Genomic DNA, 15,797 nt, shown 5'->3' on the forward strand with positions numbered 1-15,797 from the left:
TAGGAGGGGTATTTATAGGCTCCAAACCAGTTTGAATTCCGAGCTCAAAACTGTCATCTCCCGGAATTCCGGGGTCTGGCGGTTGCACCTCCTGACTGGAGCGGTTGCACCGCCTGGCAAAGCTCGAAGACTGAGCCTTTGGGCGGTGCCACCTCCTGTCAGGGGCGGTTGCACCTCCTGCTAGAGCTCGAAGACCGAGCTCAGGCAGTGCAACCGCCTGACTAGGGCGGTTCAACCGCCTGCTAGAGCTCGGAGACCGAGCTCAGGCGGTGCCACATCTTGTCAGGGGCGGTTGCACCTCCTGCTAGAGCTCGAAGACTGAGCTCAGGCGGTGCAACCGCATGGCAGAAATCAGGGTCCAAATGGGTTGATCCATTCGGCCCAATTTGGGTCTTTCAGGGGCCCAATTATCCCAAGATTAAGTTAATAGGATCACCTCCCATTTCTAACTTAATCATTGTACTAACTACGATATTTCCTAAGATATTTACTGCAACTTGCTCCGGTACGTCAATCGCTTCTTCCGTCGAGCTTCCGGCGAACTTCCGTCGATCATCCGATGAACCCTCAGTGATTCTCCTACGGACTTCCGGCAAACTCTTGGACTTGCGACGATCCACTTGGCGAGTTCCGACGAGCTTCTTTGGCAAGCTCCTGGACTTCTCGGATTTGTTCCCGCAGAACCTCCGATGACCGTCCGAACTTCCGTCGAACTCTCGAACTCTCAACGTGATCATTGTCTAGACTCCGGCGCAACTCCTGCTGCATATCTTACTTTCATCGTAGTTAATCCTGCACACGTAAAACAAAACTTCGATCGAGACAATTAATACTAAGCATTAATCACGTTGTCCGGCATGTCATTGGTCTCTCGACGCTTCGTCCGATTCTTTGGCACAACGTCCTCTCTTGCAGCCTATTGCCCAATCGGCCAGTTGTCTCCGCAACTCCGATGTCCTCGGCGCAATATCCGCTCTCTTTGGCCCGATGCCCGAATCTACAGCCCGAAGCCTTCTGTCGATACGTCGACCGATCCACCGGCCCGACGTCCAATCTTTTAACATGTTCCTCCGGCCCAACATGATTTTCCTGCTTTAATTGTTTCAACCTGATCGAAGTATCCTGCGTCACTCAAAACGTAGATTAAATCATTAACATATATCAAGTGGTTTCATCATCAAAATACGAGATTCAACAAGTTCGACCAACTTTCTAACTTTAATGTTGCTCTTGATCTAAAAAAAAAAAAGATATTCTCTCGAGACTAGACGCGAAAGGTATTTTTCTTGATAATCGCACGTACTAATCGAAGGATATGTTCCATGTTCTCAGAAGAGAAATAGCGTATAAATCAACAATCCATTTCAACACAAAATCGAGACAGTAGTAGCTATATCAGGTTTATATCTTGTGTCAACAAATAAGGAGACCAATTTATCGAATGTAATATTTCTATTAAAAAAATAGTACTTCACGTTACATTAAATTCCCTCCCTTCCTAAATATATGATATGTCAAATGATTCAAAAGAAGCATCCACAACTAATGGACGCTACCAACTCGTCTGTTTGAAGATTTCAGCTTTATCTATCCATTATTTAACTTCTTCTTAATTGTGTGTGTGTGTGTGTTTTTTTTGGGACATTTTTTCTATTTTTACTAAAATATTATAAACCCAAATTCCTTAAATGATAGAAAAATTCAAAAAGCTCTCTAGTATCATGTTGAGAAATCTCTTGATAAAATGTTGGGTATTAAGAAATCATAGAAGAGAGTATCGAGCAAAATATAAAAGATTTAAAGTTAAAAACCCTTATTAAATTAAAATTTTATAATCTCTAGGACTAATTTGAGGTTTTTTTTTTTTTTTGATCTCTCCCTCCTCATTATATGCATAAAGTATTACATGAGTTTTTATTTATAGATTGTGAATTTAAGATTTTAACTCCAACTAAAATAACAAATCATACTTTTAACTCACAAAGTTTAATTTAGTATTCTGAGAGAAACAAAGAATAAAATGCATTAGATCAAAACATGATCAGTATCATGCAAAATCTCATATGATCATTATTTTTTATTTTTTATGAAAATATAAAAAATATAAACCATAATTAGAAATAACAAATAATATACTAGTGATATTCATATATTATTATAAAAATGTAAAAATAATATATAAGATTTTTAAGCATTTAAAAATCTTCAAAAATAAATTTAAAATATATATAGATGATCATTATTTTTGTTTTAAAGTTTCTAAAATATTTTTATTGATTTTGCATGTAAAATATTTTTACATGTAAAATATTTTTATTGTCAAGCAACTTGTTTTTGCATGTAAAATTAAGCCTAATAGACACCAATGGAAGCATTCACTTGATTAAAGAAAGAGCAACACATAAAAACTAAATCAGCTTCAGCTACTATCTTGATGCATTTTTTCATGCGATAGCAAACAAGATGATGATGCTTAACCATCTTGCTAATATGGGGCTACATTTTAGGTTGAATTGCATTCCCAAACCATATAAGACAATTTAATTAATGATCATCTAAGTGAGATCAGGTCCCTTGGGTGTCAACTATGCCTAGATTGGGTTAAATTAGGAATAGTCTTACCTAATCTCACCAAATACAATTGTGCAAGTGTTAACTTTTAGATGTGCACCAATTTATCAATAAAAGGATTAGTACTTCTAGAACTTCATTTAAAGTGTAGCTTCCTAGTTTCACTCTTCTATTTCTCTATCTTATGAATGCAGCTGAGAGGATCATGAAAGCATCATCTGCAGTCCTAATGTCTGATACAGATGTCGAAAGTTTGGATTTAACAAGCACAACAATGTTGGATTTTCACTTGCAAATACAGGATATAACTTCACACATCCAAATATATAAAGACCAAACAAATGTTCATTGCAAGCATACATTCTTAGAGATACTATGCCCAAACAAATATATAAAGATGCATTTTGATAGACTAGCAGACTCAGAGATTGAACACAATTTGCTGCAAATCCTTATTATTAACTGTGCCGCTCGAGCCTAGTCAACCGAATTATCTATAGAGATTACTATCTGAAGCATAATCCATGTGCTTTCTGCTACTCATGCTTCTTATAACTAGCAACTAGCAGGCAGACAGGCTTTACTCTATCAACAATATATATCACCAAATCACTTTCAAATAAGACGTTGTTGTTTGTATCCTAGATATCATCGATCGTTACATATTTATATTTTCATATGATATGATAATATGCTTGAAACTCATATATCATATATAAATTTATGAATCATTATAAACAATAATGAAGGAGCTTGTTGGCAAGACCATCCTTCTCTTCTTCTCGGCTCGCCGGTTCGGTACATGCCGTAGATTTCTTCCTCATATGATCGAGGAATATCACAAGATCAAGCGCATGGGCAGTGCTTTCGAGGTGGTTAACATCTCCATGGACAAGGATCAGGATTCCTTTGAGGAGTTCTTCTCCGGCATGCCTTGGTTGGCGCTACCGTTCGGTGATGAGAGGAAGAAATCTTTGAAACGCACTTTCGGAGTCGGTGTCCTCCTCCCCTCCCTGGTTGCCATTAGTCCTACAGGTCGAACTAGCACAAGGAACGCCACGCATTCGTTGGCGACACATGGAGCGGATACCTACACGTTCAGCGAGGAAAGGATCAAGGAGTTGGACCAGAAGATAGACGAGACGGCAAAGGATGGTCCGAGAAGAGGAAGCATGAGCTCCACATGAATGAGAAGTTGGAGCGGAGCCAAGTGAACACTTGCACAATTGTATTTGGTGGGATTAGTGTACTTCAAATCATATCCTAATGTTTCTCTAAGCATTGAGCTTATTGTAATTACCAATAGAAAAGAACAAAATATTGAGTCCAATCGTCTCGAGGAGACTATTTCAAATCTCTATATGAATGCATGATGAATAACAGCACTCACCCTTCCTCAAAAGTCAACTTTGTAAAAGGGCTGAAAGATGGAGAGAGATGCGAGAGAGATGGGGGTAGAACAGCAGCTGTTTTCGTCTCTCTTGCTTGTTCGCTAACTAGGTTGTACATGTCTCATGGTCAAAGCACACTTCCTTTGACCTTCCTCTTTTCGTTAAAGATCGACTCGTACGTAAAGCTGGGGAATAATACTCCATGGATAAAGAGTGCTATCTTCCCACGGTTCGGGATCAACTGTTAGGTCAGGTTCCAGGGGAGGCATTGATTGCTTGCTCGTATTGCTTACGGTACCCTCTTTCGGCAGATGGATAAGATGTGGGTGGCCCTGGAAAAAGTGGTTCTGCTGCCGTTCTTCGCCGATGAGAGAGGAATGAGAACTTCTCTCGCATGCCGGGAATCAGATGAATTGTGGTGGTCGATAGATAGTTAGTTGTATGTAATGTTGAGTGGAAAGAGATTCGGATGAAAGAGGTACGACGGCCCCGGTTCGGAACTAAAGGTTGAGCGCGAGATCAAGTCAAAGCTGGCGAGACCCAACGCATTAGTTCCCCTCTACCCAACTTGCCAATAATCAAGTTGTAGCTATAGTTATCCTTCTCATTTCTGAGCGCGAGATCAAGTCAAAGCTGGCGAGACCCAACGCATTAGTTCCCCTCTACCCAACTTGCCAATAATCAAGTTGTAGCTATAGTTATCCTACTTATTTCTGAGCGTGAGATCAAGTCAAAGCTGGCGAGACCCAACGCATTAGTTCCCCTCTACCCAACTTGCCAATAATCAAGTTGTAGCTATAGTTATCTTACTCATATCTGAGCGCGAGATCAAGTCAAAGCTGGCGAGACCCAACGCATTAGTTCCCCTCTACCCAACTTGCCAATAATCAAGTTGTAGCTATAGTTATCCTACTCATTTCTGAGCGCGAGATCAAGTCAAAGCTGGCGAGACCCAACGCATTAGTTCCCCTCTACCCAACTTGCCAATAATCAAGTTGTAGCTATAGTTATCCTACTCATTTCTGAGCGCGAGATCAAGTCAAAGCTGGCGTGACCCAACGCATTAGTTCCCCTCTACCCAAGTATCCAGTTGAGTATCAAGTCAAGTAGAAGGTATCTCGTTAAGTGGAAAGTATAGTAGATGCTCAAGAAGTAGAAAATAGAAGGTTTCGTATCTAAAGCCGTAGAAAGTTGCAAGTCCATGAAATTCAGTCTCAAGCAGTAGAAAGAAAGGTTGAAAGAAAGGATTGAAGACTCACCCCTAATACACTTAGGCGAAAGAACACGCAGGCAAGTGGAACTCGCACCCCATCCTATAAGTGTTAGAGCACCCATAGTCAGCTTATGCACCGGCGACAAGAAGTTTGCTTGTCTATTCCCGCTGCTTGCTCTTTCGCACCCCGACTCCTTGAAGAGAGAATATCGCTATCCTTGAAGATTCTATCGCTATCCTTTAATATAGATAGAATGGTGTAGTAAAACACTGGTTACTGCTGGCTCAACGCACAACGGCAAATAGACTAGTAGTGACTCTAGCGTGCACAATAGAATATAGAATCCGGTAAACAATAAGCTTCTTGGAATTTATGAATTGAGTAGAGGCTGCGTTTCTTTCAACGTTACACTTTCTACCTTGACTTGCAACCCTAGCATTCGATCTACCACATCTTTCTGCCCTAGCTTTCGATCTACCACATGTTGCATAGCTTGTTGAGCTCGAGCATCAAAGTTCTAGTGCCGTTTGCTTGTTCAATAAACAATAAGTTGATTCTACCACAAATCTGGCTTTGCTGATACTTCTCAGTAATAGAGGCTATTTAAACTTACAACTGAATGAAATTTTTTGCAACAGTGAACATATTATAATATTAAAAAAATAATTCCACATCTAATGTGTGTGGTAAGGTTTGTGATTGTATTTATTTTAAGGTCTCGAGAATCAAGTCTTCCTCACTAAGGTTGCATTTGAAAGAAAAGAAGATATCTGACTTTTGTCTCCACAAAAACCAACACATTGTCAGGCAATTTAAGAAAATACACATCATGCGATTTTATCCATAGGTCATCATGTCATATGAGAAGAGTAAAGTCAACCATTTAGTTCTTCAGCACTCCGTAAACCAAATGAATAGTGCTTTATACATTCGATACTAACTATCGGGTTAAAGATGGGAACTTTGGGATCACCCGCAACTAATTCACTGCCATATGATGATTTGTCCAAATGTATACGCTACAACCTTCAAGAGGATATATTGCTATGTACAACACACTTCAAATCTACAGCAGGATAGAAGGATCACTTGGAACTTCAGTCTCACCCAGCATATCATCATTTTTATGTATGAGGAGCATCAGGTCTGATCGGCTTATTAAATTGCACCAGTATCATCGTCATGTTGTCCAATCCCTCTTCACTAATGGTGGATGGTGCCAGACACCGGTCCAACACTCTTTCACATACTGCAGACAGGCAGCTCTCCTGCAGTTAGCAACATAGGCACCAGAAAAAGTATTATGATAAATAAAACAAAATATACTTCTGGCAAATAAAACTGCTTTATTCCATTATGTATAAAGCCTAAGATACACTATTTGGCCAAAAAACAAAAGTCCATTTCATGAGCTCGGTTACTGAGACCATCAAGTGTTGAAGTTAGCCTCAATCAAGGTCACTGACGTTACAGCTTCGGATAATTGGTTTATGTTGGACATAAGGTTCCGAGAAAGATACTCTTAAAGTGATCAAAAAATAACATAGAATAAGGTCCTCACCGTTTTTATATGCTCAGTGATGAAATCCACCAGTTGCTGGTTTATCATGCAATCCCTGGTAAAAAGTATCAGAATAGACACCTATAAGTACACGAGTATTTCAAATGGACACATACTATGGCAAGCATGAGTTCTCAATCTGATTCTATTAGAATCTCTAAGCAAGGAGCACTCGACTATGTAGAAAAACACCTTACGGTTATAAATGTTATAAGCCACAATGAAACATAATTCTCGAACTGGTAGATGATGATGATAACGGCACAACAGGTAATAACCAAACATGAGAAATTTATTACAGTCCAATGAAGTACATAGACAAAATAATGCTGAATGTTCAAACACAAACACTTGACTGATACTATCCAATGAATCTTTTGCCGCTATTGAGCTCTAATTTAATATACATCAACTGTTCTATTTGTAAGAGAAGAGAATTCATAGGCACACAAATAGCTGAGAAATTTATTATGAATTATAAACATATAATTTAGTGTGAGTAGTTTGATACTTCGATGTGCTAGAAACATGAAAGACAATAGTATTACTATCTTCTTTAAATTGTGGATGGACACTAGAGTATTGATAACATTATAACCGTGGCTTATGGTCTATCAACTATTTAAATGAAGGCATGTCAATGTTGCAATTGAAACACGATATATATGATTGTTGGAAATCTCATTATAAGAATAGTTATAGTAGATTTAGTTGTCTTGGATTTACAATTGCTAAAGAGGTGCTGAAAAGGCATACCAGACTCCATCACATGCTAAAATGAGAAATTCATCATCATCGCATAGCTCCACCTACAGCGAAGGCCAACAAATGACATACCGAGATTTATAATAGAACTCATGATAATATGGTGGATCATAGTTCAAATGGTTCTAAATTTAATCACTATTGGAAGCGGAACTGTGGTATACTCACAATGTTTATGTCTGGATTGCATGTCACAACTTGCTTCTCAGCAGGTAAAAACTTATTTTGCTTGAATTCCATGTCGCCTGCCATAAGTTTGCTTCTCAAGAGTAAAACATATGATAAGGCAGCCTACAAATTTTATTAAAAAACACTGAGGAAGTACCAATTGCTCTAGTGAGGTTTAAGCTTCCATTTATTCGTCCTGCTTGAATAAAACCACCTGCTTTTACGATCCTTTCCTTCTCCTCAACAAGATATGGTTTGTGGTCTGTTGACAAACTAATTGCCTATAGAGAACAAACAGAAGTAAGACTACACAATTGAGGCATATTTTTTGTCTATGATGTAATTTTGAAGCACATGAAAACACAAATCAGTAGAAAGAGATTCTCTTAGTGACAAACCCGACCCTTCCTCGAGAGTACACAACGAGAATCACCAGCATTTGCAACAATGAGTTGGTTGTTTCTGATGACTGCCACACAAGCTGTGCTTCCAGATGTCGGTCCAGAGAAATCAGAATGTGGTCCCTGACAAAGAGTTCTTTTGAGTCACAAGATTCCTAATGGATCCACTTAACTTGCAAATAGTACTTTACGCCTTTTCAAGATTCAGTCTAACAACTAGCACCGACAAGAACAAGATCTTGAGTATGAAACATGGACAAGGACAATGGACACAGAAAAAAAGGAACCAATATGACAAAACTTTAGAAACTAGGACAAGGTAATTAATACTAATGCATTTTCTACCACTCTAATTTATATTCAGCATGTATGTAATATTTAGAAAATTTATGGTGGGAACATATGAAAATTAGAAAAACAACAAACAATCACTTGCCAAATTCTTCTACCATTTTTGCCAGATATTGAGTATACATACCATAGTAAATTAGTAGTGCAAGATAACATACAAATTGCCTCAGTCTGTATAGAAGCCTTGTGTACATAAATATAAGCCTTCTAACAAAATTTAGGAATATAATGCAAAGATGATACACGATTTAAGTTCTGCACCTGCCAATAAGAATCAGTCTCCTTTTTCCTCTATTATGCATCATATACTCCTAACTTTGAATAATAATTTTTGTTCCATGAAACTCGAATTGAAGTGACATACCTGGTACACACCAAAAACTAGTACGTCTTAAGTTAACATAAGTATACGCATGTAGTATATTTTAAAGTATCACACTGTTCTGGTAATTACCCAACAAATCTGGGTTTGCAATACGGATAGACCTTTTTCTAAAATGTATGTTCTATGAAGCATTTCATTTCTACATCTTTACCATCACAATATTTTAGCTTTATAAAATCTCTGTCAAAACAAAATTCAGAAATTTCATGTGAAAAAAGTAAATGCATAATCTTGTGCTTCTCACTTATATTGGACATATAAAAGCAACCAACTTCCAAACAGGGAAATCTGATGAACAAGGACTCATCAGACACTTCAGACCAAGTGAATTATAGGCCAAAGGAACAACTTTAATGGACATGTTCAATTTTAGGAGAGGCCAAACCCAGACAAGTGACCTACAGCAATATCACAAACCACAGAAGTCAGTTTGAGGTGTGACATATCGTGGGAAAATTAGAGCTCAATTATCTCTCAATCTCTTTCTCTGTTCTTTCACTCCTTTGATCTCTCTTCCCAATGTACTGCCCCTCCTTTCTCAAAGTTTGTATTTCTATCTTCAACAACAGCACAACATTTTAAATTTTCATCCGAAAAACATGTTATACAATTCCTTGACAACCAAGACCCTAAACATTGTAAAACACTTTGTCAACTGCAGAGACAGCTCAAACAAATCAAACAACTACTGTTGAAAAGTTGGCTTCAGCCAAAATCTCCTAAAATACTTTCCCATCCTTTTATAGCTTCAACAGCTCATTTAGGTATTAAAAAAAAAATCTTGAAACTTTGGCTTCCCTGAGAACAATTCAACCATTATATAAAATACAACGAAGATGGATGACAAAGAAAAATGCTTTCACAGACTCCACAGCTGTACTTTTTTTGGATTCTTCATTCGTGCACATATATTACAGCACAAAAGGAACTTCAGACCCACATAATTAAAAGACAATCCTTCCAAAAACAAAACAAGCAAAGTATTCAAGATATGGCATCCCCAGCATATTAAATGAAACAATATAACATCTTGAACAAAGTTAAAGAAGATCATCAGAGTAATATATCACCTCCTCATATGCCCATTCATCTAAATGTTCACTGGAATAACCACCCCTTGGGGACCATATCAATCCTTCAATTAAACCTGTGAACTTGTCCATTTTGTCCCCCAGTACAGCTAATTCCCTCCATCCTCTCTGTCCTTTCATCATCTCATCCATTCTGAATCAAAACAAGAATCATATGTATGACATACCATATGTTCTCTTGTCACATTACATGCTTTATGACATACCATATGTGGCCTAAAACTGAATTTTTTATCTCAACTCAAAACTACAGATATTGGAAGACAATAGTAGCATCATATGTTACCTTAAAAATGCTTTTTGTACTGAAGCAGATAAATCACCACCCAACTGAGGCTCATACTTGAGAATTTGAGTGTGCAGGTATTTTGCACAGAATTTGGCTACTACTTTTCCTGAAACAACATATTACCTCAGTAAGAATTGGTTAATAGTTGCAATATTACTACATCTGAGATAAAAAAGACAAGGAAAACAAGTGGTGAAGCAGAGTCACTGTACAAATCAAATCTAGTATAGAAAATCATTTCTTGTAGTGAGGAAAATACAACAACACGCACCAAGTAACAGGACACTATGAGTCTGACAATCACAACCTTAACATAGAAGGAACTGTTTGTGTAGACAAATTATATTAGTTTTCAGGTCATCTAGGCTCTTGTATAGAGGATTCAATTATGTCAGAAAATGTCACCAGTGTCTCAAATGTAAAGAAAAGTGAAGCAATAATAGTGAATTGGATTACAGATGTGCATTTTCAGTCAAGTTTGAGCTCTCTAAAGTAAATATAAGCAATTATTCTGATAAAGTTGTAAGTAATAACAATTTAGTTTAGCCAATTTTCAATACAAGCATTACCATGATTACTAATCCTTGCAACTACAATTTATTGATTTATAGACCATATTTGTCAAGCATTTCTACTATAGCTATGTTAAATGCCCAAAATTAATTTTGCATGACATCGTGTTCCTTTCATTACTTTATGTATAGTCGTATAACAGCACAACCCACGTCAGCAATGAAGACCAATCTGACCGATGTATCGTGTCTCAGGGGTCACTCACACCTCGCCAACTGCGCAGCTCCCACATCATCCGTAGAGTTATCATGGGTGACTTAGTCCCTTGTTTCTCTTGTCGCCACGTGGCGGATAAGCCTTGAGTGCTCGACAAGTTGAAAGTAGGAGAATATAAAGAATTCCGACGGCCGTCCGCACAAGTCAGCGGGAAGAGAAAAAATAATGTGGCGAATTTCCAAAAAATCTATTATTTTCATAATTCATTATAATTAAATCTATTATTTCCAAAAAACATTATAATTAAATCAGTTTAGACCATAAAAAAATCCTTATGCGCAATTCTCCCAATATAATATATTATATTATATAATAGTCTAATTTTTGTAAAACTTTGAAACTCGAATATCAATGCAAATTATCTATTTAAACAACAAAACTTATTCATCATATTTCCCTCCAAACCAAAGTAAATAACTGAGCAAGTTGTGTTTAGTGTTTAGTATGTACTCATAGTCAGGCAACTAAATTTGACAAAAAGTGTTTCTAAATAACATGTAGCAAAAAAGCCTCCAATAAGAGTTCATTTGTGTGTGCAATGGAAGGATGTTGTCTGTAGCAGCAGAGCATGTCACAACCTTTGTAGCACACGAAGCCTTTGCAATGAAAAAGAACCTAAGCCAACCTCCACATGTGAAGAGTTGCTTGAGTGTGACTCAGCCTAGCATGCATGGGAACCTTTATGGCAAGCCACACGTCACCACATGCCAACTAGTGCATCAATCGTAGGCTCCATTTGAGCAAATCGGACAATGTAAAAGACAACCTCGGAATCGACCACTAAAAGTTGTAAACATGTACATGATAAAGTTTTCAACACTAGACTAGATAACTATATCTTAATTGTCCTCCAAAACTTCTACCAAGAGAACAGCCATTATACTTTTACCCTTCACCTAAATTCTTAAAGATTTCCTGGAAGATCATCTTCAAGGTTAAGATATATCTAAATTAGGCTATGTCACAGTCAAATTGGGAGATTGCAAAAAGACGAGATCGACGAATACATTAGAATATTTTATGTAAATGCTTTCCCAGCCCTCCATCTCCATGTTATTAAAATTTTGAAGTTCTCTCCATGAAGGAGCCCAATTTGAGTATATCGACAATCATGTGCATAAGTTGCCATTTCAGTAATATGAGAATGGAAACTAGGTCACAGACCAAACTATAATTAGGAACACTATCTTGTATCAGACAAAACAAATGGCATTCATAAAGCTCATGAGTTGTAATGACTGTTACAGAACAATCATTTTGCTAATTCAAGACTCTTTATGCTTTCACTTGAATGTTTGTCCAGGCTTAAGATTATAGTTCTCTGGCAAGGTGTTATAAATGCCATACGTGAACTTCGCCTAAACCATGCCAGTTCAAGATCAAATCAGTCATCTAATGTGATACACAACGTGAGCCAACAATTTAATTATATAATAAGGCATCTCAAAAGTTTACAAGACTACTTTGACATTGATCATCAAACAAATGAATAAATGCACAGACCACCATCTTCAAGTCAGATTCTGAGCTTAATTTAAAGAAAATGCTGGATGCAAAACAAGTGACAAAGTGAATAAAAAAGACTCCAAAAAATCAAGAAGCATAATGTCACAAAGGATTTTATAATAAGGTTACCAGTGAAGACTCCAAAAAAATTCATTCAAACATAAAAAGTATGCAACCTTTCTGGAAAGTTGTACATTTAGATAATGACAATTAAAAGCACAACATGCTTTGTCAATTAACATTTACAAATTGAATGCAGTGGCTTACTTCTTTTTCTGACATTAATACCTTGAGAATCAATTTGATTCCACCTCGAATTAGGTACATGTTTATCATGCTAGTTCAGAAATTACATTGGGTTCATCATGCGGTGAGGGTGATCACCTTTGGTCAATAAAGTTTTACCTCTAATAAACCCAAACTGCCCAACTTACAGCCTTAATCTGTGCTTTATGGAATATTTCTCCTAACATGTCTAGACAACAAAGCTTTAATATGTTGTGAATCATGAGAAATATTTTCTGCACCATATAAAAACGACTCACTTGGTTCCTAAAGTTGTAGAGCATCTTACTAATTTAGGATACAATCAGTCTCAAATAAAAAATGTCAAAGATTGAGAATAGTATATAGAACACCAATGAGAAAATTCTCAAAATAATGGTTCCAACAAATTTCTCTAATTTTACAATTCACCTTCAAGGATTTAGCTACATCTTAAATTGCATCAAAACATAATCTGCTATTTTTTAACTATTAATACATACAAATAGACTAAGGATTTAATGATGTTGTAGCATTTGGGGTTAGTAGAAAAAAATTGTTAGAGCACAAAGCGTGTTGTACTACATCACAAACTAATAAATTTCATATTGTTGCTAAAATGCATTAAAAGGGAGGGGGGAAAAACACTCCAGAAAACTGAAATAAGCTGCACTTATTGTAACCTAAAGCATATCCAAAACGCCAAATTCACCAAGACTGACTACCAGTTTGGAACTAGGTTTCCAGGATCATCCCCAGATAAACTACTAATCCAGACACTAGACTAAATCCGTACCATGGATTAAGAAATGAAGCGGCTTTCCATCTACCGGAGCCTAGAGGCACTCAAGAAGGAACACATTCAGAAACCCTAGGCAAAAAACCAGTTCACAGCGAGCAATAAAGAAGCAAAAAAAAAAAAAAAGACGACGACGAGAATCACCTGTTGGCACCACTTGGCGAGCACATGGAGGCGGAGCATCCGCTGCTGAGTCTTGGCGATGAACTTGAGGAGGTCTATCTTCTTCTCGGAGTCGGATCGCTGGTCCTCCGGCGCCCGGGACCGCTCCACCAGCTCCTTGAGGGCGAGGTAGGAATCCTCCGCGGCTCGTCGCACAAGGGCGGAGAACTCCACCGTCTGCTGCCCCAGTTCCGCCGCCATCGCCCTCCGCTCCGGCGCCCAAAGTTTGGGGCGGAGGGGGGGGGGGGCGCTAGGGTTTCGACGGCCCGGCTCGAATCCGGGCGCCGCGGGTGCAAAACGAAGGAAGGCGAGATCGAATTCGCAGCTCCAAGTTGGAGGGCGGAGGAACCGACCAAATACAGTGTGCAAAGACCGGAGAGAGAGAGAGACAGGCTATTTGGTACGTGCGGGTTTGGGTTTACGACAAATAGGAACGGGGGAAGTCGGTCCAAATGTGATCTATGTGGCCGCAACTTCATCATAAAAATCTTTTTCTTACATCTGATAATCTACTCGCAAATCATACCTGCTATACAATTGGAGGAAAACGATCGGTCCGCAAGAAGCTCAGTATAACCTCCAACAATAACGAGGGCAGACTTCTGTCTCAAATTAACCGGTGGGGAAATCCTTTCTTTTATTTTGCCCCCAGATAAATATTTCTTGTCTGCTACACGTCGCACTAAATGACTCACCCTCGCACCCATCTCTCTCATGCGCTCCACGTCTCATCTCTAGTTATATTCAGCCATGCGGGACTCTGGGTGCGTGAATTATTTTGACTCTGCCTGTTGACAAGACTAAATCACCCCTGAAACCTTGATGGGTGTTGGTGTAAACAACTTTTTTAGTCGTGGCCTTGGGGCCGACGCGACTTGTTCGGGGAGGTCCGAATGGCGGGGATCTTGTGTGGCGTCCCTTGAGGTCTCCCGGCGGGTGGTCGGGTCGGGATGTCGCGTCGGGTGGAGAGCTTTACCGCAGTGTCGGGAAGAGGCGACGTCATCTCGCACCTGCACATAGGTCGGGTCGGAAGCTCGGCTCGACCCCTCCGACGATCAAGTCAACGATGTGGAAAAGGTTTTGGAGGAAGAGATGCCTCCGAGTGCGTTGTGCTTGTCTTTTCTCCCCTTGTTCGTTTAGAACTCTGGGGTATTTATAGATGAGTTTGATGTTATCTGATGTGGCTGCTAGCAGGAGTAGGACCGTACCTCCGATGGCGTCTGACATCGCCACTGGGGTTGCGTGGAGAACCGAACTGCCGCAGGGTATGGGCGAGCTTCGGCCGACGTCCCCCTCTACCTTGGTCGAGCGCGCGGGGTCAGATGGTTCAGTCGTTGTTTGGGAGCGGGTGACACTGGCGCATATCAAGTCGGCGTTAATACGCATTTCCTCGGGCAGGACGTCGCCCAGGTATGGCTGACGTCATGGCGCATTACATCGCCATTTTTACCCTTATCATATTCCCCCCCCCCCCCCCCCGAAAGGAGTTATGCGTCGGTTGTCGTACGCAGGGGGTCCGATGCATGGCTTCTTTCTTCAGGTGGGCTGGTTCCGCAGACCCGAGGAGCACGACGTAGGTGGGCTGGCCGCGCGGGTGTGTCTCGGGCAACATGGGGCCGAGGTGCACAACTCAATCGGGAAGCCAAGCAGAGATCGGGGTCTCGGAGAGCGTGCGATCGGGGAGCACGGTGTAGGCGGGCAGGTCGTGCAAGCGTGGTCTCGGGCAACGTGTAACCGAGGAGCACGACGCAGGCGGGCAGGGCGCACAGGTGTGGTCTCGGGCAACACGCAGCCGAGGAGCACGGCGCAGGCGAGCTGAACGCGCAAGCGTGGTCCCGAGTAACATGCAACTGAGGAGCACGACTCAGTCGGACAGGCCGAGCAGAGGTGGACTCGGGGGTCATGAAGCCGAGGAGCACGACGCAGGTGGGCAGGCCGCGCAGGGGTGTCTCGGAGAGTATGGAGCCGAGGAGCACAACGCAGGCGGACAGGCCGCGCAGGTGTGGTCTCACGGAACATGGAGCCAAGGAGCACGACACAAGTGGGCTGGCCGCGCAGGTGTGGTTTCGGGGAGCATGGAGCCGAGGAGC

At 40.1% G+C, this 15,797-nt stretch overlaps 1 protein-coding gene across 1 annotated transcript; it reads right to left on the reverse strand.

Annotated features, from left to right (window-relative positions):
- Nucleotides 1–5,987: 5,987 nt before the first annotated feature.
- LOC135666449 (probable protein phosphatase 2C 11) lies at nt 5,988–13,952 on the reverse strand. Its single transcript, XM_065178019.1, has 9 exons — nt 13,690–13,952; nt 10,185–10,293; nt 9,878–10,031; nt 8,069–8,194; nt 7,828–7,951; nt 7,671–7,747; nt 7,494–7,546; nt 6,738–6,792; nt 5,988–6,444 (listed from the first exon to the last, which is right to left on the reverse strand). Exons 3-9 carry the CDS (start codon nt 10,028–10,030, stop codon nt 6,301–6,303), a joined length of 732 nt encoding a protein of 243 aa, XP_065034091.1. The 5' UTR covers nt 10,031; nt 10,185–10,293; nt 13,690–13,952; the 3' UTR covers nt 5,988–6,300.
- Nucleotides 13,953–15,797: the final 1,845 nt, after the last annotated feature.

This window comes from Musa acuminata, unplaced genomic scaffold (assembly GCF_036884655.1).
Source record: "Musa acuminata AAA Group cultivar baxijiao unplaced genomic scaffold, Cavendish_Baxijiao_AAA HiC_scaffold_1104, whole genome shotgun sequence".
Lineage (NCBI taxonomy): Eukaryota > Viridiplantae > Streptophyta > Magnoliopsida > Zingiberales > Musaceae > Musa > Musa acuminata.